This window comes from Mesoplodon densirostris, chromosome 11 (assembly GCF_025265405.1).
Source record: "Mesoplodon densirostris isolate mMesDen1 chromosome 11, mMesDen1 primary haplotype, whole genome shotgun sequence".
In the NCBI taxonomy this organism is placed as follows: Eukaryota; Metazoa; Chordata; class Mammalia; order Artiodactyla; family Ziphiidae; genus Mesoplodon; species Mesoplodon densirostris.
Window position 1 is genome coordinate 17,082,819 of NC_082671.1, and position 19,805 is coordinate 17,102,623.

At 35.3% G+C, this 19,805-nt stretch overlaps 1 protein-coding gene across 4 annotated transcripts in view; it reads left to right on the forward strand.

Annotated features, from left to right (window-relative positions):
• The window catches only part of PLEKHA5 (pleckstrin homology domain containing A5), a 237,922-nt gene extending 218,504 nt beyond the window's left edge, over positions 1 to 19,418 (forward strand). For 2 of the 4 annotated variants that reach the window (XM_060111854.1, XM_060111846.1), the window contains 10 exons: positions 1,296 to 1,407; positions 2,313 to 2,359; positions 4,143 to 4,260; positions 7,380 to 7,498; positions 10,429 to 10,638; positions 11,516 to 11,656; positions 12,183 to 12,307; positions 14,985 to 15,130; positions 16,496 to 16,601; positions 18,608 to 19,418. In XM_060111854.1, coding sequence (XP_059967837.1) covers positions 1,296 to 1,407; positions 2,313 to 2,359; positions 4,143 to 4,260; positions 7,380 to 7,498; positions 10,429 to 10,638; positions 11,516 to 11,656; positions 12,183 to 12,307; positions 14,985 to 15,130; positions 16,496 to 16,590 — 1,113 coding nt within the window. In that variant the 3' untranslated portion in view covers positions 16,591 to 16,601; positions 18,608 to 19,418. The remainder of the gene's footprint in view (positions 1 to 1,295; positions 1,408 to 2,312; positions 2,360 to 4,142; positions 4,261 to 7,379; positions 7,499 to 10,428; positions 10,639 to 11,515; positions 11,657 to 12,182; positions 12,308 to 14,984; positions 15,131 to 16,495; positions 16,602 to 18,607) is intronic. The other 2 variants (XM_060111847.1, XM_060111848.1) reach the window with 2 other exon arrangements.
• The last annotated feature ends 387 nt before the right edge of the window (positions 19,419 to 19,805 follow it).

The window sequence follows — 19,805 nt, forward strand, 5'->3', positions numbered from 1 at the left end:
TACCTACCCCTGTTGGGTTATTATCATGGTTAAATGTGTTGATTTTTTTTGAAGCACTTAGAATAGAACCAGGCAAATAAAACAGACTATATGTAAGTGTTTGTTAAATACATAAGTAAACATGAAGACAATATAGAAAACTTGAAAAATGACATACTAGGAAGAAGTGAAGTATCTTTGACCTCTAAAAATTCAACAAGTCACTGTCTAGATTTGCAAAGAACTTTTTAATTTGGAGAAACAATGCATTAGAAAAATAGACAAAGAACATGAGTAGTTTTAATTAATGGAAATTTTAACTCACATTGCTAACAAGTGTTTGAAAAGTTGATCAGTGTAACTAGTAACCAGAGAAATCGCAGAATAAAACAAAAATAAGATTTTCATTGTACACCTTTCAGATAGACAAAAATATGTATATCTTTAAATTAATATAAAAGTAATACATATTCTATATGTGCAATTATCTGATTTTTATAGTTTATATTCCCTCCCTATAAGTCTTCATCAGTATTCACATCTCAGGGCTGACATAATTGTTACAGTTATCATACTTATTTACCTATTTCTTTTATAGTTATATTCCTAAAAATGATATTTATCATTTTTGTATTTATCAATAAGAGTCGTTAGAGTTTTACTAGAATCTTACTAAGATGATCTTATTTTGGCTTCAGTTAGAGTATTTAGCCTAAGGGACATGAACTGGGGTAGTAAAGAAATAACTTTAGGATAGAGTAAAAATGGCAATAATCAATTTTGAAAACTGAAAATTTGTCCTGCAAATACATTTAACTCTATCAGTAAAAACTCTTCAAATTGCCCTTTCTTTTTTTCTTTTTTGGCATGTCTCTATGTTCTAGAACTTAAGAGGCTAAAATACTTTGCTTTTTTTCCCCTAAAAATGTTTTGTTTAATTTGGGATTTGTGAGTTTCTGATCTGTTGTGTTTTTGTTTTGTTTTGTTGATTTTGGTTTGGGGAAGGGTTCCGCATTTTTAGTCCCATCTAATCAGTATTCCTTCCTGGGATTGTAAGTAACTCAACACAGTGTGTATTGAAAAGATGTGAAATAGTGTGTGTAAGTCTGAAATATTAAATTTTTCTGTTTCTCTGCTTTTTTCTTTTATCTTTGCCATTGACATTGCAAAATTGAGAAGGTCACACAGATCATATTAAATATTCTCAAAACTTAGTCCACTGCAATTCTCATTTTTAAGTATATAATTAGTGGAATTTATAACTGTATTTAATGATTTTTTCCCCCTGTATGTGGTCTGTCCATTTTTACTGATAGACTGAATCAGCAGGAATTCAGCGTGCACAACTTCAGAAAGAACTCTGGAGAATTCAGGATGTCATGGAAGGACTGAGTAAACACAAACAACAGAGAGGTACTGCAGAAACAGGTACATTAGCTTCATCTTTTATTCTGCACTAATTGACCATAATAATATATCTAAATGGAATAACACATAGAATTGGATTTCTCTTGTTATTTTAATGGATTTTTGACATTAGAAAACAGGCACTTCGTAATATTGAACCAGTACCCAAGTTTATATGTAATATAGAAAGCAAAGTTTTACCAACCACACTCACACAAAAATGAATCATTGTTTTGCGTCTATAATTATAAACGCACACAGTGTTTTGGTTTTGGGAGTTTTTTCCCCACAACAGAAAATGTTGTTTTTCATCAATATGTTTTTTTCTCCTTAACAATACAATACAATAACAGCTGTGTAAGAATTATTGTATAGATGAACTATAATTTATCCGTTTCGGTGTTGATGAACAGTGTAGGTTGCTTCCAGGTTGTTGGTTGGGTGGGTGGGTGGGTGGGTTTTTTTGTTTTTCTTTCATAAGCCATGATGTATGGAACATTACTGTGTACATAATAAACACACCTGCTAGTACTAATGGGTTCTAGGAAATGAGAAATAAGTGCACATTTTTCATTTTGATATGCACAGCCAAATTGCTTTCCTAAAAGATTATATCAAATCATACTTAAACCAGTAGTATTTGAGAAAACCCATTTCCCCATACTCTTGTTTATATTAGATATTTTAGTTTGTATTTTTTAATGTATTGGGGTTTTTTAAATGTATTTTATTGAAGTGTGGTTGATTTACAATGTGTTAATTTCTACTGTATAGCAATGTAATGGGTTTTAAATTCAGAAAACATTAATAAATGAGGGGTTAGAAACTGAAGGCTTTGTTTAAAATAAATGAAATTGTTCCTTTTTTCTGTAGATTTAGGAAGATATGTTTAGTGTAAGTAGTTACATTTTACAATTTTTTAATAGGTATGATAGGATCAAAGCCTTTCTCAACAGTTAAGTACAAAAATGAGGTAAGTTTGGATTGTTTCTCTAACTATAAATTAATTTATAATTAAAACATGAATTAGAATTTTCTCTACTCATAACAAAAATGTTTTCTAAATATGTTTGAGTTACTGTTTTGATCTTGAAATTTTGCTGGTTCAGTAATTTGGTTCTTCTAACAAATGTGATCTTCTTCCCTTTTCTTAATGGAAAAAAAAATAGAATCACTACTTCTCATCTATGTTAGAACTTTAACATTGTCATACTTTTTCTACTCTAAGTAATTTGAGTATTTATTTATCATTGTTTGGTATGATAAGTTGGCTGTGTATCATGCATACCATAAAGAAATGACAACTACAAAGAGATACTGTCAACCTAGTTGAAAGCATCTGTGGTCTTGAATTTTATATAAGAGCCAGTCAAAAAGAAATGTTTTTTTTTTCTCTTAAAAATTAGCAAAACAATACAGGGTGAGATTTTTTTTTAATGAATTCTTTCCTTTTATTTTTAAAATGAAATACAGTAGTTTCATACGTTTGTTTTGATGTTGAACTTTAGAGTAAAGCTAACCTGTGTGTTACAGAAAAAATTAAATGCAGTCAAATTTAAAACCCAGTTATTGGCTATCATAAACATTTTTTGGTTTTACTTTTTAATATGAGACTTTTGGCTTGGCAGTGTCCCTTTAATTATCTTAAAGTGAATGTAAGTTAACTTACCATTGCAAAGAATTTCGATATACTTAATTCAATATGCTTATCTAAATAAGGTGACTATTCTACAATCTTTAGGAAGAGGAAGTAGTCCCACCTCGTCCTCCACTTCCTCGGTCCTATGACTTTACAGACCAGCCTCCCATAATCCCCCCTCTGCCCAGTGATAGCAGCTCCTTGCTCTGTTATAGCAGGGGCCCAGTCCATCTGCCCGAAGAAAAGAAGATTCACCAAGTTCAAGGATATCCAAGAAATGGATCTCACTGTGTAAGTGGCTGCAATAGCCACAGAATAATCAATTGTACATGCCCTCATTTTTCAAACTTAATTTATTTTAGACTCAAACTTTTTTTTATTATAACACCACTTTTAGCCAGCACTTTTCTGTTCATATATAACATTATCATTTGTTTTTCCTGTTTTAGTTTTACCATTCTTATTTTGTAATATTTTCACAGTTTTAATAAAATTTCATAGTTTCTTCTTTTCATGAATATTTTCATAAAGTGGTTACTTTATGTGCCTGTGTTTAAGGAGCCATATTTTAAATATACCATTTCAGGATATTAGAAGCAAAATGTTATCTTTAGATCAGAAAGACTCAAGGAAAAGAAGATTCTTACCAGGAATGATCAAAAGGTTGAGATGTGGGCAGTTCAGTCTAGGAAAACTGTTAGAGGATGTGGACATTGCCAAGGAAAGACATTACCCATGGAAACTGGAAAAAAGGAGTTTGGGGATTAAACAAATAAATGTAAAATGTAATAAGCAAGGAGACAAGGAATAGGGCCAATTGAGTTAATATGATATAATTATTTTTAGACTTTAGTTTTACTATGATAAAAATGTTCTGATGACTTTGTCCCTAAGAGGAATATTCTTAATTTTAAAATCAAAAGATATGCTGGTTAAAAATCTTTTATAAAGTCTTTTTTTCTACCCTAATTGTAACATATATATTAATTGTGTTATACCCAAGATAGCTGACTGAGGCTTTTAATTGTTAGAGTGTGAGTTTTTAGAGATAAACATTTTAAAAGAGACTTTCGCCTTTTTGTGTGTTTTGTGTGTGATTACATATCTTCCTTTCAAGGGTCCAGATTATAGACTGTACAAGAGTGAACCAGAGTTAACAACAGTGGCAGAAGTTGATGAGTCTAATGGAGAAGAAAAATCAGAATCTGTTTCAGAAATGGAAACTTCTGTTAAAGGTCAGCGTTTGAGATATGTTTTATCTCCTGCGCTTTTCAGACACCTTAGAAATAAATTTAGTTTATATGTTGACACAGTACATATACAAGTCCACAGTCCCTTATCTGAAACCTTTGAAACCTGATGCGTTTCTGAATTCAGAAGTTCCAGATATTGGGAAGATAACATGACCCATAAACCACATATCAACATGTCATCTCTCTCTGCTGAGACAAATATGGCAAAATGGGATTTTTCAGAAAAGTAATTTCTGATCATAACCCGGTAGTCAATTTTTTTTTTTTATAATCTGCTAAAGGGTCATAAAGTAAAGCTTGAAAAATAGTAAGTGGTAATATTCACATAGCTTTTTCCATAATTGGAATATTCTTCTAGGTTTTCTAACGCTGGGTTTTGTGTTGCTGTTGTTTTGGGGTTTTTTTTAATTAGAAAAATACTGCCATCTTGAAAACTTAATATTTATACACCTTTCTCATTCTCATCCAAATCATATCTTTTTCTCATTGAAAGTCTTTGTTAACTTTATCTTTTCATACACAGATGTAAGTGAAACAGTCATAGTCTTCGTCCTTACCATATTTGTGCATATAATTATAAATATGCAGGAAATATCAGACTGCAAACAAAAGTAAATGTTTTTGGCAAATAGGTAACTAGATACCTGGCCAATCCTCCACAGATTATAAATGCTGGTTCATATCATTTTAAAATATTTTTGAGACTCTTCAACAAGTTGCAGAAAAGTAAAGAGAGGGATGTTCAGGCCAAAAATTACATGAAGGGTAGTGCATTAGTCTGCTCAGGCCGCCGTAACAAAATACCGTAGACTGAGTGGCTTAAACAACAGAAGTTTATTCTCACAGTTCTGGAGGCTAGAAATCCCAGACCAAGTTCTGAGAGGGTTTGGTTTCGGGTGAGGACTCTTTTCCTGGCTTGTAGATGCTGCCTTTCCTCTGAGTGCCTGTAAATTCTCTGGTATCTCATTTTATAAGGACACTAATCTTTGGGGGCCAGGGCCCCACCCTTATGACCTCATTTAACCTTAATGCCCTCCTTTTAATCCCCATCTCCAAATATAGTCACATCAAGGATTAGGGCTTCAACAGAAATTTTAGGAGGACCAATTCAGTCCATAGCAAGAGGCATCCAGGAAGTTAAGTGGAGCATGAAAGCCAGCTTTCACCTTGTGACAGGACAAAGCTCAGAGCATGAACAAATTAGGAGTCTGCTAGGAGATCCCCTCAAATAAAGCTGAGGCCCTCTGAGGGCTATACTCTCAGTGAAAACTGATTAATTCAATTTCATCAAAATTTAAAACTTTTGCCCATCAGAATGGAAGAAAATATTATCAGTACATATACCTTACAAAATCCTTGTATCCAGAATATATAAATAACTCTTGCAAATCAGTAATAAAGATAAACAACCCAATAAAAAAGTAGGCAAAAGCCTTGGAGAGTTAACAAATCAGGTATACAAATGGCCAATAAGCACACGGAAAAGCTTACAACTTATTAATCATAAAAGAAATGCAGTTTTAATGCAAATAAAAATCACATTTCACACCTTCTAGAATGGCTAAACTTGAAAGACTGACTACCTAGTGTTGGTTAGGATGTGGAACAATTGGAATTCACACACATTTCTGAGGTGGTATAGGATGGAACAACAGTTTGACAGTTTCTCATGAAGTTAAACATGCAGTCATCATAGCCAGGAATCCTATATATTTACCTAAGAAAAATGAAAACATAATCCCTCAAAAGACATATACAAGGGTTGTTATAGCAGCTTTAATTCATAATAGACAAAAACTGGAAGCAGTCATATGTCTGTCAACAAGAGTATGGCTAAACAGGTTATAATACTTCTCAGCAAAAAACTGATAGATGTATTTAGTCATAACAATGATATCATCTGAAATATGTTCTCTAATATGGCTTGAATTCTTCCTGGAAGTTTTTCCTCTTTTAAATTTTGGGTTTTTGGGTTTTTTTTTTTTTAGTATATAATCATAAGCTCTCATCTAATAAATTGTCTGAAGTGTACAGATCGATTACAGTGTAATTTATTTTGTACCACATGACTTAAAGTCGGGCTTTTAAAAATGGGCCACTGCCTGGCATAGTAGAAGGCTTTTCTTTATTTGAACTGTAAAAATTACTTGTAATACATCAGTCCAGCTCTTCACATTCTCAAATATACAACTGTAATAAACACAGAGTTCATAAACAATATTAAAACTTCATTAAGCTGCAGATTGTTTGGTTCATAACCTAAAGGGGCCCTGCATGATTGACCACCATTTGTCTTTGGGGGGAAAATAAGATTTCATTTTTCTACTTAGTTAATGTAACTTTAATGAGCCCAAAGAGAATGATTTTTTTTTCAGCAAACTAGTGAGATTTGAATAATTTCTTATTTTACTTGTGTCCTCAGTGGACAATAGTGTATATATTCTGCTTACACAAGATGACTATGATACAGATGAATACATTTTATGTGAACTGATCATTAGCTTTTATTGTTGTGTTAATGATTTTGTGTGTGTGTATTGTTTGTTTTCTAAGTATAAAAGTAGTGTGAGTTCATTATAGAAATTTTCAAAAATGCAAAAGTAAAAGTAACTTCAATTATCTGTAGTTAACTATTGTTAACATTGTTAGTGGATTCTTTATTGAGGTGGTGCAGTGTGATTGAAAGAGACCAAATGGGAATTAAGGACATTTAGGTAAATCACTTAACCCTTCTGGCCATAACTTTCCTCATCTCTGTGAGAGGATTAGATTAAGGTACTTTTAACCTCTGAAAATATTGTAAATACTTCATGAAGAAGCAGAGCAACAAGGGAAAACGGGCCAAAGCAGAAGCTCTAGCCGTGCTGCCGCTAAGCTATATGTACTTGAGGAAGTCAGTTAACCCAGATTCTTCACTTCATTTACCTTCTTTTTTTACAGGGTTGGTAAAATAAGTAACAAAAGGCTATTACATTTCCCTGTCTCTTTTCAAATGATAAATTTGCCTTCTGATTTTAAAAGCCTCAGAAATTGAATATGTCCAAAGAAAGCAATGTCATGTGAAGATGTTTTGTAGAACTTAATGCTGTTTTTATTTTTAGGTTCCCACTTTCCTGTTGGAGTAGTCCCTCCAAGAACAAAATCACCAACACCCGAATCTTCAACAATAGCCTCATATGTAACTTTAAGGAAAACTAAGAAGATGATGGATTCAAGAACGGTATTTAATTATACATTAATTTCCAGAAGGATTCTCAACCTATTTATTGCCACCTTGTATATGCTTTAATTTTTAGAGGTTTTTTTCAAAACTTTTTTTGGGGGGGGCCACACCACACAGCTTGCGGGATCCTTCCCCGACCAGGGATTGAACCTGTGCCCCCTGCAGTGGAAGTGCGGGGTCCTAACCACTAGACCTCCAGGGAATTCCCATCAGAATTTTTTTTTACATACTCTTAAGAAAAATTTAGTAATTTTAATTTTTTAAATTACATTCAGGGAATTAGCACCTCAGAGGACAGGCCTAATCTGGGTTTTCTTTGCTCAGACTCCACATGTGGTCTTTGGGGCACAATTTGTGGAATCTGTTCTCAGATAGCTGCCCTGTGTTACCTCTCTTGACACCTCTAAAAATTTCCTTAGGAGAGTGATAGACATGTGCTGTGGTCACCCAAGCCAGCCTGAGTTTGCAGGGCCTTTCCGCTGCAGTAGACTTGGAGTTTGCTAATCCTCTGGTTACAATGAGCAATGTGAATTGAGAATGAGAAGCAAATCCTGTACTTCACACTTTCATCTGAGATCCATTTAATTCAGACTGGCTTTTAACCAGTCTAATCTTGGTCTTCTTGGGAAGATTCTCAAAGGACTTAACTCCCTTTCCCCAAGTACTCTCTAGAAATTTGGGCTGCAAAAGAAATTTTACTTTTCATCTTTATAAATTCTATTTATTTGGTATGAGATAACTTAAAACTATAAGAAAAGACTGAAAGGTACAACAAATGATAAGATTTATGATTATTCTTGAAAGATATTAAAATATGGTACAAAGTAGATGCCAGAAATTCTGACAAATTTATATATATAAGAAATATAATGGTCCTGTAATACTCTTGTTCATAGAGTTAGGCATTTTTTAGATTAAAAGGGTGTTTTCTTTGGAAATTATAATGTGAAATAAGGCAACAGAAAAAAAAAACTTTAAAAATGCATGTTGAGGGCCTCCCTGGTGGCGCAGTGGTTGAGAGTCCGCCTGCCGATGCAGGGGAAACGGGTTCGTGCCCCGGTCTGGGAGGATCCCACATGCCGCAGAGCGGCTGGGCCCGTGAGCCATGGCCGCTGGGCCTGTGCGTCCGGAGTCTGTGCTCCGCAATGGGAGAGGCCACAACAGTGAGAGGCCCACATACCGCAAAAAAAAAAAAAAAAAAAAAAAAAGCATGTTGAGATCAAACAGAAAGATATTAGTGGATTTATATTATTCTGTAACTATCTTTTTTAAAAAATAACTATCTTAAATACTAGAAAAAAGACTTCTACATAACCAAATGCTGGGGGGAAAGTATAGAAGACTAGTTACCTAATACTGTACCGGAAAGTCCTTTATAAGCAATACAGATACCAGAAGAAAATACTTGCAGTATAACAGACAAGTTTCATAATATTTGAGGAATTAATATAAATCAGTTATTTTTAGGGTTTTTTAAAATGGAAACTATGTAACAGTGATTCACAAAAATATGAAAATTGCTCAACACTGATAATCATTTTTAAAGTGCTAACTAAAACCCCAGTGAGATACTCTTCTCCAGTTATACTGGCAAAAAGATCTAAAAATTAATAATACCTGGCATTTTAAAAGAATAAATACATTTGTACAATACGATAACTTGGAAAAGGACGTTTCAGTGAGACAACACTTTTGCACAAACACAGAAAAACCAGGAAGAATACATGTTTGTTGTTACTAAAAATAAAAGGAAAGAGTGCTAAAGTAGCCAACTTCCCAATCAGTATCTAGAATTTACCTTTATTTAAAAAATTTTTTTCACAAAAGCAAATGCTTTGTTTCACAAATGAGAAGCATCATTTTTGCACTCTAAGGCTTTTCATTTTTCATTCTCCTTTCAGTTTCTATGTGAGCTCTTCAAGATATTCTATACAATAGAAAACAGTTCTAGATCTGTAGCTACTGCCCTGCAGACACATTTTAGATCGCAGTGAAGAGAAGAGGATCTTGGCCGTTATCCTGACATACTGCTTAGTCACAGAAATACTTACCTCTGCCCTGGGTTCTTTCCAAAACACCAGCAACTCCACCAATGTCTCAGTCAGTTCCCAGCAGTTCAGTTCAGAGGACACAAACCTATGCATTCTATTCCATAGATCTTAGAATATGTTTAATCTCTAAAATTTCTATTATATAAAATAAGCTAAAGTTTCCTTATGGCAGTTATTGATATACTTATTTTGGATCTCATACCAATATTGTTTTATATCTTTAGTAAGAAAGTGAGAAGTAAGAACTGGTTGTTTAATGTGACTAATATTTTTAAACCCTTCAGTAAACCATAAAAATGAGCCACGTAAATGTATATATATATATATATATATATATATATATATATATAAAATATAACCTTCTGATTTATAGAAAATAGATTCTTCCATAGTTTTTCATGAACTAAGGATGTTTTCTCTACCAGTCTTTTCACAGTAAAAAATGTGTGACTTGAAACATTACATTTTTAGTATAATAGAAGAAATTGCTGAGTTTTAGAAGCTATGCCCCCTGTTTTCTCCTAGTTTGAGTTTTATACAATTTCCTATCTCAGGGCTGTGGGGTAGGGTCACTCCAGAGCTGCCATACTTTCTTGTATCTTTTTTTTTAAAAACAAGCAAATCCCCTCCTTAAGTTCCTCTTCTCTCCCCTCCCTCCTACCTCCTCTCTCTCTCTCTCTTTCCACCGCTGATCCTGCATCAGTGCATGCATGAAGTAATCTGCCTTTCTGGTGTTATCTAAATGACATCCAAAACCTCCACTTTAGATTTTGCAAACAAAGTAAATGCATTGTAGGACATTTTTTATTCTGACATACTTTTCAGAAGTTATCCTGTATTCAGGTATTCATCTGTTTGTTTACTTTCAATTTAAAGGAAAGACCAAGAAGTGCAGTGGAACAGCTCTGTTTGGCTGAAAGCACTCGACCTAGGATGACTGTGGAAGAGCAAATGGAAAGAATCAGGAGGCATCAACAAGCATGCTTAAGGGAAAAGAAAAAAGGATTAAACATTATTGGTGCTTTAGACCAGTCACCCTTACCAAGTCCTTCAAATTTAAGGGATAATCCATTCCGGGTTACCCAGGTATATCAATTGCTTTTACTCATTCTTGTGGGTAAATCTAATATCCCTTGAATCTTAGAATCATAGAGTTACATGGTTGATGGGCTTTTAAATGTCAGCAACATGGATAGTTATATTATTCAACTCTTATAATATGCCAGGACAGCTTAGTAGAATGGAAATAGCCCTGGGTTCAGAAAACCAGAGCTAAATTACTTGTTGGATACCCTCCTATATGTTGTGGACTTAATATCCTCTCCTGTAAATCAAATAAAGATACAACCTGTCCTATCTACTTCATGGAGGTAGTAAGAAGATAAAAGTGCTTTCAACAAATGTAAAATGCCACGCAGGTTAGCAGGATAGTCCCCTGTTCCCCTCCCAGTGAAATGTGTATTACTCTGTATACTAATTTAGCATGACCTAAATTGTAGCAAGAGGGTTTCTAAAGAAAAGTTCTACTATTCATTACATTTTAACTTCAGTCTTATAAAGAGACACCATTCCATTTCTTATTACTTATTTGTTTGTTTGTTACCCTGATTCATAAATCAGAGCAGACTAAGGAACCTTTCCAGTGGCTTCAGTCTGGTCTATCCCTGTTAGTAGACAGGGACCAGCTGAAAGTGATTCCCTGTCATCATAGAAATCCTCTTTCTGTCTTGTCTAATGGAGAGCAGGCATTGCTAATGGTGATTCAACCAATTAACAGTTGAATAACTGCACATTCTACACATTACAAAATAGATGAATAATATATATGATTCCTCTGTTGTTTTTCATAAGGAAACCTCCTTGCAAGTGAAGAACCAACTTAAAAAAATTTAATAGGTACTATCTAAAAAGTATGCATGACCGTATAGTATGAATCTAAAAATGCTGTCTATCTGTTGAACAGACTCGAAGGAGGGATGATAACCTTAAGGAACTGGATGCCGTCATTAGAGAAAATGACGTGAAGCCAAACCATGAAACTCCTGCCGCAGAAACTGTTCGACTAAAAGAAGCTGAACCTCAAAATACAGATTTCAGTGAAGAGGTAGAGAGATTATTTTAGGACAGTGTTACAAAGGGGTGGATTTTTGAAGATAAGATCAAGTGAGAAGGTTGAAAATAGTTACGTGTCGTTCTGTCACAGGGGCTATATAGATCTTAGTGAAATGATAGGCTTCGTATAATTTGATTGATGTATTCAGCCACAACAAAAACTGGGTTAATTGAAAACTTAAAACATGATCAATCAAGGCTGGAATAAATTATCATTAACCCAATTAAAGACTCATATCCCAAAGCGGCTAGCTAATGGCAATGTACCTTTTATCCTCGTAGCAAAGGACATTAAATTTTCTTTTTAGTGTTTTTATTTTAATTTTTGAATTTTATTTTATTTATTTTTATAGGACATTAATATTTTTAATGCACTTGAATATAAATTTATATTTCAGTAAATATTTGATAGGGTATGGGTTTTTTAATAAACTTTATTTAGGAATCATTTTAGATAATTCAATAATATATTAAATGTGGTAAAAATGATTTGAAAAAGAATTTTTCTTCTTCTATAGTTTAAAAAAACTGAAAATGTTTTTTCCGAAACACTTTTCACACCTGAGCCAAATGGAGTAAATTCTGAGGAAGTGGTGGATAAAGAAGAAAACAAAGAAAAGATGCCCAAGGATGTTCCATACAGGTAATAATTAGGAAAAACAAACAAAGGAGTTATTCACAAAATTGTATACCTGCTTAAAAATGGTAAACTTCAGAGTCAGAGGTCTTAGATTCCAGTCCCAGAATATCTCTTACAAGATAGGATCTTGAGCAAGTTACACAACTGTCCTAAATGCAGGTTCCTCACTTGTAAAAATGAGCATAATAATAGTATCCATCTCACAAGTGTGTTATAGGGATTAAATAAGAAAATATGTGTATAGCACTTAGCACTGTGCTAAATACCTAGCAAGTGATCAATAAATACCTTTTTTTAAAAAATGCCAGAGGCACACAAGCTACGGCAAAGTAAGCACCTCAGCGTTGCCTGTATAATGACAGACATTGATCAAATATCTAAGATGTCGAATAAGCATTCCAAAAATTATAGTGATTTGCCTTTTTTTTTTTTTGCGGTACACGGGCCTCTCACTGCTGTGGCCTCTCCCGTTGTGGAGCACAGGCTCTGGATGCGCAGGCTCCGCGGCCATGGCTCATGGGCCCGGCTGCTCCGCGGCATGTGGGATCCTCCCGGACTGGGGCACGAACCCGTGTCCCCTGCATCAGCAGGCGGACTCTTCAACCACTGCGCCACCAGGGAAGCCCTTGCCATTTAGTTTTTAACTATATTTCTTAACTAGCATTTTTAAATGCATATCCTTAGTCTCACCATCCATAAAAAAATTCCTAGTGCTGGAAAAGAGAAATGCTGTGATTTCATGTTATTAGGAATGCCTTTATCTCTTCAATGAATAGCAAGAGAGAATTTGAAAAATATTTGGCGATAGCTGATAAGAAAAAATCTCTGCTGAATTTTTGTTAATAGATATAGATTAGAACACCTCCAGTATATTACAAATCTATGAGTTCATAATGATACAACAACAAAAAAAATAATTTGTTGGCCCCTTCAGAGGATGCTAGGGAATCGACTTATTGTTCCAAAACCTGGTACATAAAGAAGTAAATATTTATCCTACCTTTCCCAAACAAACTGCAACCAGAGTGTTTATGAGGAAACTCTTCTTTATTAGAAGAATTTTTCACTCGATAAAGAATGAGAGGGCTTCCCTGGTGGCGCAGTGGTTAAGAATCTGCCTGCCAATACAGGGGACATGGGTTCGATCCCCGGTGGAGGAACTAAGATCCCATGTGCCATGAGGCAACTAAGCCCACGTGCTGCCGCTACGGAGCCCATGTGCTCTGGCGCCTGCACACCACAAGTAGAAAGCCCACGCACCACAACTGCTGAGCCTGTGCGCTCTGGAGCCCCCATGTGCCACAACTAGAGAGCCCGCACACTGCAATTAAGACCCAACGCAGCCAAAATTTAATTAATTAATTAATTTTAAAAAAAGAATGAGAGACTTAGAATATCACTGCTTTGCTAAAACCCTGTTAAAATAATGGATGAACAATATTCCTCAGTGCTGCTAAAGCTGTTAGCTAAAAAAAATTTTGTTTTGTTTTTTTAAAGATTTTTTTAATGTGAACCATTTTTAAAGTCTTTATTGAATTTACTACAATATTCTGTTTTATGTTTTGGTTTTTTGGCCATGAGGCATGTGGGTTCTTAGCTCCCTGACCAGGGATCAAACCCACACCCATTGCATTGGAAGGTGAAGTCTTAACCACTGGACCGCCAGGGAAGTCCCCTGATCATTTTTAACATCAGGAAAAGAGACAGCCTATTAATGCAGTAGTGCCAGACACACACCTAATAGAGTATTACTTGCCTCCTTTCCCCCAAAACCTAAGTCTGATCAAGCCTAAGAATCGTATCAGTTTATAAAACATATGAGGGATATAGTCATCAAAATCCAGAATGTAGTAAATTATTGGACAGATAAACCAGGTTCCTTCTTAAATAAATGACAAAGGATAAAACGGGTGTGTGCGGTGGTATATTTTAAAGTAGACTTTAAGGGACTTCTCAGGCAAATACAGTGTATGGACTTTGTTGTTTGGATCCTGATTCAAACAGATAACTCTAAGATGTTATTATGAGGCAATCAGGATCACTTGAGCATTGACTGGGTATTTGATGGTATTTACAGACTGAATGATATGTCTGGAATCTGCTTTAAAATAATTTGGGGAGGACTTCCCTGGTGGCGCAGTGGTTAAGAATCCGCCTGCCTGGGACATGGGTTCCAGCCCTGGTCTGGGAAGATCCCACATGCCGCAGAGCAACTAAGCCCATGTGCCACAACTGTTGAGCCTGCGCTCTAGAGCCCGTGAGCACAACTACTGAACCCGTATGCCACAACTACTGAAGCCCGCGCACCTAGAGCCCGTGTTCTGCAACAAGAGAAGCCATTGCCATGAGAAGCCCACGCACCTCACTGAAGAGTAGCCCCCACTCCCAGCAACTAGAGAAAATCCGCGTGCAGCAATGAAGAACGAATGCAACCAAAAATAAATAAATAAATAAATAAATAAATTAAAAATAATAATAATGATAATTTGGGGAGTTGGGGGCTGAGGGTTTAGAATGAAATAAGATTGGCAAAATGTGGACAAAAATGCCAACAATTGTTAAGTACAGATGGTGACATCTTTTCTGTATAGTTAAGATTTTTCATAACACTAAGTTGGAAGAAAAAAATAAATTGCATTCTAAAATAACGAACTTTAAAACTTCCATCTATTTTCATTAGCCCTCAAGATGAGTCACAGATCCCAAATCATAAACCAGAAGGCCACCCTGAAGAAAATACAAAGGACAATATTCATGAGCAGGAAGAAACTCTTATTTCTTATGAACTAACTCCTGAGGCTTCTAGAGGAAGTCAGACAATGGCAGGTAGATATTACATGTTTCCTAATTTTCTTACTGGTGCTTCCTCTGAACCTCTGAATTTATTTGCCATGTGGAGACTCTAACAAGGGAGCCACGCAGGAACATCAACTGCAGACCAAGCAGCCTTTGCCTTCCTACACTTGCACCGTCAGGAGGGCTGCAGTTGCACCAGAGCACAGGGCCAGCCCTGCCTGAGCAGCTAGATCCGCCCTCTCTCCTGTCTTGGACGTCAGTTCCTTCTCTTTGTTTTGTTTTATTTGTTTTTTTAATCTGAACCTTTACACATACCTTAAACTTTTTTCTAAGAAGATCTTTTAGTACTTTTCTCTGACGCTGGATTCTCAGAGTATTCATAAGCCTACCCCTTTGGGAACTGTGGAAGATTGAATATCTACACTAGTAGAATGGATTTACTTACTTAGCTCCTACTATAATCCACATCTGGGTTTTTCTTTGATAGTGGAACATCATGATCCATAGCATGTTAAGAAAAAATAAAATTTTCTTTGCTCTTCTTTTATACTTTCTGGATTCTTCACACATCTTTTTTCTTTTTTTTTTTTCTTTATGACTTTTGCCAAGGGATGGGGGTAGGGGAATCATCCCACTAGTGTAATGTATCAGTTATGCATCTCATAGTCCATAAACAAAAAGCTATCCCTAGTAATTCTTCTCTTCCCACCCCCAACCCCACCTCCAATCATTTTGCAGAAGGGTAGGTACAATGAAATTCAATTATGCAGGACTGTTCTTAAGAGCATTTTCTTTATCATATACATATAACATGGAAATTTATATCATCAGCCATGTTCCTTTGTAACCAGTATGAAGCACTTTTTCCTTTGCCTCTTATCACTCACAAGGCAATGTGTACAGGAATTCTCACTTTCTTTAAAAATTGTCATTGATCACATTCGGTTATTATTATGCCAAGCCTGTGTTAAAGGTTGTGTGGGTGTATTAAAACCACAACACTTATACCATCTGCAGTATTTAGCTTCATGCAACTAGAAAAGCTTTTAAAAATGAGACCCAACAGGGGTGAGTCACTGATAGACACCTGAAAACTAACCTTGAAGCCAAAAAAAAAAAAAAAAAAATTATTTTTTTCCAGTTTCATTGAGATATAATTGGCATATAACATTATATAAGTTTACGATGTACATGGAAAAAGAATTTTTAACCAGTCTTCAAGGGACATTTCATACTGAATAATCTGTTGCCAGAATAGCAAAAAACAGAGCCGAAATGCAACTAAGAATTCCTTCCCGACACACGTTCTGTGTTGGGAATCGCAGCATCAGGATTTCCTTCTCTGAAGGTGTCTCCAGGATTTTGATCTCGTCACATTTTCTCGGTGTGTTTTAGTGCAAAGCCTGTCCCCGTCTCCCGAGTCCTCGGCATCACCCGTTCCGTCCACTCAGCCACAGCTCACAGAAGGCTCACACTTCATGTGTGTGTAGTCTCAGAACAAGTACGTCGTTTCCTTTCATTTTTGTGCTTTACTGTTAGAGCTTTCAGCCTGACTTTTGTTGATTTGGTGAATAAAAACTGTGATGAATTCCGGCCTGTGTGTTAGGGATAGTTAGCAGAGCAAGTGTTTGAACCACGGGCAGTAACTCAAAATTTCCAACATCAGCCCTTCAGTGATTTGCTACATAACAACATTTTCTCTGTCTCTTCTTTCCTCATCCATAAAAACAGCTAAACTTGGAGGGAAGGTTTTGCAGTGTTTTGCAGCGGTGCTCCCACCTAACGTTTCTTTCCACAGTTGGGTCTGAGAATTCTATTCAAGTCGTTACATTTTGATACAGAAATGTTTTTTACATTCAGCGTGACCTATCTACCACACTGGGAGTTTGCTAATCATTTTTAAGAATAAAGAAAAGTTTATGGCACAGCCAACTGGATATGGAATGTAAAATCTTTAAGATCCATCAGAAATTATTTCTAAATAATTATTTTTTTTTAAGTCAGGGAGGTAGCTTTTAAAAAAGCCACAGGTGGGGACAGGGAGACGGGGCCTTTCTCAACCAGTGTTCCTTAGACCACACTTTTAGAACCACAAATAATTTCCTAAGGTGTCTTACTTTTAAACTTTATCAACAATGGCTAAATTTTACCTCAATTTTGTACTTACATACTTTTTTTATTTTTCAGAAAAGCTGTGAGGTATGGAGTGAACATTTTATGCCTTTTTCTGCACTTTTTTTCTCAGTATCTACCAGATCTTCTAGTGTTTGGTGCCTTCGGATTATCACCAATTTCTGTTAAACAGTTATAAGCTGAGAAAACACCTACAGATATTATGAGCATGGCTACAAACATGTTCTTTGATTTTTAGGTACTCAAAATAAATGAGTACAAATACCAACTTAGACTAAGTTTTTCATCCAGTAGTGCTCATTTTCTAGCATCTACGTCCATTCACACCTTTTTGTAGCAGCTATAATCTGTGTCCCTTTTTTTCAGCCAGAGGATTTATGTTTAACTGTCTTGTCATTTCCGTAACTTTTATTTGAGATCATGTCTGTCTGGAGCCTAAAAGAGGCTTTGTTTGTTGTCACTTGGTATATCTTTAGGATTTGTTGTATTTGTTGTAGTCTTGACCTGTGTCTTGCCTCTGTCACTCATATATTTAAACTTTTAACTTAATACATTCAGAAGTGGCCGTTGCCACTAGTGACAGAATAACACCAAACACAGGGATAATAAACATTATGCTCATTTTATTCCTCCTGGGCAAAGAATTGATTGATGGCCTCTGTCTGTCTTAGTGGTGAAATGTACTTCGAGAGCCACTCCCATCATCTCTTGGTTCAATAAACAGGTTACAATTCATTGTACTTGGACCATTCTGATAACAAGAATGTTCACAGTTAAAACTGGAGTACATTTCCAGGTTCCTTAAGCTGTTATTGTTTGATTTTGTTTTGTTTTACTTTCATTCCAAGAGTCAGTAGTATTACGTACTAGAGGAAGGTACAGTGATTGCCGGATATTTTCTAGCTTTGTGCTGTGCAGTCACCACAGCCAACCAGTGGCATTCAAACTTGCATTATCTTATAATCCATCTTCTCATTGTGCATGTGTCATCTTTCTGAACTAGTAGTTTTGGCAAGACTTAGGAAAGTTTTACAAATGACACTGCTATGTAGGCAGCTTAATATAGTATTACGTATTTTAGTAAAGTTGTGCAAATCTCTGCTCATTTTGTCAATCTTGTGGATTCAGCCACAAGTTTGGGTCCTTTTTTTCATCTGAATTGCTATGCACATATTGCATTATGTTTCTTTGCTTTGTGAATTAAGCTTATGGAAATGAAGAGAAGATGTCCTTCAATTGTATTATGTTTGGGGATTTTCATGGCCATGCTTGTCAGTTCTATTGCTAGAGAATGTGGCCCTTAGTTACTTCAGGAAATGATCATTCATTAACTTTGCAGGTGTCAAAGTAATTTTACTTCTTTGTATTTTTCAGCTATACTGACTTCTGTTGAAACCATTCAAAGCTGAGGACATGGACCTTTGGCAATGTGAGAAGATATTGTACAGTATATTTTAAATCTATGAAATTCATAGTTCTGATGCTTTTGGCCACAGAGCATCATTTTATCACTTCTGGAAAATGTTTATTCCAAAACAGCTTTAATGGCCCATATGTACACTCAAGGTTATGTAATGTAATCTCAAGGTTATTATTCTGACACCAGCTTGCTGCTATGATTTCAGAGCACATAAGTAAAGGTGCTTTTTAGTGTGTGGTCTACAGCCAGAGCTTACTTAGTTGCTGATTTCCAGATTTTGATGTTTCTAAAGTCTAGGTGGATTTATATTTCTTTTCACTTTTCAGTACATAAATTTAGTTATTATTTCCAGTGAAGCTTGTTTTCCTTTTTTTTTCTTCTTCTTCCTCCCATTTTGGCTACTGCAATGCTCTGTTTCACCCTTGATTTGTAAAAATTTTATATATATATTTAAAATGTGCCACTTTATTACTGCTAAGTGAGTATGTCCGTTCCCTGCTATAATTATTTCTCAGTCAGATTGCATTGTCAGCAGTTATGCCACACTCTTGTCAGCTTAGATACAAATGTTATCGCTTACTTTTTTCTTAAAAAGCAATTTAAAATGTAGGTATTTTGAAGTACTGGGCTTATACTTCATTGAACTAGATGTGTACAGCAATAAGCAGGTTTTCAAATCCAGTACTTAGTTTGTGTACAAATGTAATTATGTTCATTGTGTATATATTATACAATGAGCACATGTAATGTAAGTATTAAAGGCTACTTACTGTTGTTTAAATGCAAATGTTCATATCTCATTTCTTTTTTATCATGTTAAATAAATGTTGATGTTCTTAAATCACTTGTGTTAGAATTTTTGCTCTTCCCAGCTAAAATGGAAAGTCTGAGACTTTAAGAGACTTCTAGATGAAAAAGTAGTCTGTTAATCTTACTGGAAAGAGCATCGTAAAAGAACCATATCTGTCATCCAGCTCAGCTCACCCATGTCGAAGTCGAGAAACTTGAGGCCCAGAGAGAGAAGCTGACTTGGCCACAGTCACATTACATTTAATGACAAAATTTGCACCAGCGTAAGGCTTTTCTGACTTTTCAACACCACTGGGCAAATGTAGTTTTGTCAAGTCTTCTCTACCTATTTCTGTTGGTTTC